At 63.3% G+C, this 2,455-nt stretch overlaps 1 protein-coding gene across 1 annotated transcript; it reads right to left on the bottom strand.

The window, feature by feature from the left end:
• Positions 1–445: 445 nt before the first annotated feature.
• On the bottom strand, positions 446–2,251 carry LOC136525878 (uncharacterized). The gene has a single exon (XM_066518720.1). The coding sequence runs from the start codon at positions 2,249–2,251 to the stop codon at positions 446–448; it is 1,806 nt and encodes a 601-aa protein (XP_066374817.1).
• Positions 2,252–2,455: the final 204 nt, after the last annotated feature.

Below are 2,455 nucleotides of genomic sequence, written 5' to 3'. Positions count from 1 at the left end.
CCCCAAAGGAGCACTTGGAGCGTTTCAAGTGGAGGTGATGCTCCCGCAACGCATTGAGGACGATAGTGACATGCTGCAAGTGCTTGGCCCACGACGAAATGTAGATTAATATATCATCAAAAAATACGAGGACAAACCACCGTAGGTAGGGCCAGAGGACGTCGTTCATCAGGGCTTGGAAGGTTGCCAGGGCGTTGGAGAGCCCAAACGGCATGACCAGGAACTCGAAGTGGCCGTGGTGAGTGCGGAAGGCCGTCTTGGCGATGTCGTCGGGGTGCATGCGCACCTGGTGGTACCCCGAACGAAGGTCGAGCTTGGTGAAGAAGCGAGCCCCATGGAGCTCATCCAAGAGCTCGTCCACCACAGGAATCGGAAATTTATCTTTGGAGGTCTTGGCGTTGAGGGCGCGATAATCAATGCAGAAGCGCCATGAGTTGTCCACCTTCTAGACCAAAAGGACCAGCGTGGAGAACGGTGAGGTGCTGGGCCGGATGATACCCTGGGCCAGCATGGCAGCACACTGGTGCTCGAGCTCGTCCTTCTGTAGCTGCGGGTAGCGGTACGGACGCACCGCAACCGGCGCGGTCCCCGGCAGTAGGTGGATGCGGTGGTCGTATGGTCGCGCCGAAGGGAGCCCCGTGGGCTCGGCGAAGAGGTCGTCGTGCTGCAGGAGGAGGCGGTCCAGCAGCGGCAGCCGCGGGTCAGCCGAGGCCACGGCCAATGCCTGCTGTTGCATGGGCGCCGTTGGCCCGGACACGCCCTGCCACGTGACGCGCCGCCCGTTTCGCCAGAACGACAGCGTGAGGGCCTCGTAGTCCCAGAGCATGGGCCCCAGCGTCCGTAGGAAGTCAAAGCCGATGATGAAGTCGAAGACGCCCAAGTTGAGGCCGACACACGTGATGGCAAAGTCTTCATCCCCGATGCGGATAGGCACATTGCGTGCGATCCCCTCGCACGCCAGGCGATCACCGTTGGCGACGGTGACATGTAGATGCTCGCCACCCGTGGGGGAGAGGCTAAGGCGGCGCATAGCGGCCCCTTGGATGAAGTTGTGCGTGGAGCCGGTGTCGAGGAGGCCAAGAAAACGCTCACCCTTGACGGTGACGGGCAGCAGCATGGCATTCGGCGGTCGGATACCTGCAACAGCGTGTAGGGAAACCACAAGCGAGGTCCTTGTGGCGTCCTGGGTAGCCGGCTCCTCCTGGTGGGCGGCTGGGGGCCCGTCCTCCGCGGTTGCATCCTCCGAGTCGTCGGCGATGTAGTCGGTAGTCTCGATGTAGAAGAGCCGCTTGCACACATGGCCGCACACATATGGCTCGTCACAATTGAAGCAAAGGCCATGGCAGCGCCGTTCCACCTGTTCGGCCGGTGTGAGGCGACGTAAGGGCCGCGGCTGGCCGGGAGCGGCTGTGGCAGTCGGCTGGGCCGGGGCAGGGGCAGCCGGTGTCGCCGCCGTGGTCCGTGGGCCACGGCCACCCCTCTGCTGCAGCTGCTGTAGGGCAGGGAGGAAAGCCACCGTGCGACGCTCGTAGGCCCGCGCGTAATACATTGTCGTCTGCAGGTCAGGCGGATGGTGCATCTCCACATCGCACTTGATATGCTTGGGAAGACCGCCCACATACAGCTGGGCCTTCTGGTGGGCGTTGAGTTCCCGTTCATGGCAGAGGACGGTGTTGAAGCTGTCCGAGTAATCCTGGACCATGGAGGTGAAAGGCAGCCGGGCAAGCTCCGCCAAGTGCGTGCCCCGCGTTGGAGGGCCAAAACGGAGTTGGCACAGCTCGCGGAACTGCTCCCACGCTGGCATGCCCTCATCCTGTTCGAGCGCATAGTACCAAGTCTGGGCAGCGCCACGGAGGTGGTAGGACGCCAGCCATGTGCGATCCGAGGCGAGGGTGCGCTGGCCGCGGAAGAATTGCTCGCATTGGTTGAGCCAATTGAGCGGATCGACGGCGCCATCGTAGGATGCGAACTCTAGTTTGTAGAATTTTGGTGGAGCGTGGGCGTCGCCGTGCGCGCCGCCGGGCGCGCCCTCGTCGGTGTGGCTGCCACCCCCAAGCGCAGAAGGTCCAGGAGCTCCGCTGTAGAACAGTGTCCCATTGGTACCGCCGTAGAAGGTCCTGGAGATTGGAGTCGAGGGCACGAGGGGGTGGTCAGTGCTGATGGCATGGGCGAGGTGGCCATCATGTAGACCGGCCCTGGTGCCGTTCCCGTCATCGCCCATGTCGGGATGGGAGACGGAGAAGGCGGCCATCGTAGCATGTGCAGGGGCACCCCCGTCCCGCTATGGAGCACGTCGGAGGGGTAGCTGATCGGCGGCGACGTCGTTGGTGCTGGAGGTGGAGGCGGCGGTTGGGACGTAGGAGGTGGAGATGGTGGAAGGAGGCTCGCCAGGGACTGCTGCATGGCTGCCACGTTGCGGCTGAGCATGTCCATGTTGCGGCCGAACTGGTCGACC

The sequence above is a fragment of the Miscanthus floridulus genome, chromosome 19 (assembly GCF_019320115.1).
Source record: "Miscanthus floridulus cultivar M001 chromosome 19, ASM1932011v1, whole genome shotgun sequence".
Classification (NCBI taxonomy): domain Eukaryota; kingdom Viridiplantae; phylum Streptophyta; class Magnoliopsida; order Poales; family Poaceae; genus Miscanthus; species Miscanthus floridulus.
This window is presented reverse-complemented; position numbering and strand designations above follow the sequence as displayed.

Bases quoted from the DNA above. Each gene is read 5' to 3' on its own strand.
- LOC136525878 (XM_066518720.1), bottom strand. From the start codon at position 2,251: ATGGCCGCCTTCTCCGTCTCCCATCCCGACATGGGCGATGACGGGAAC.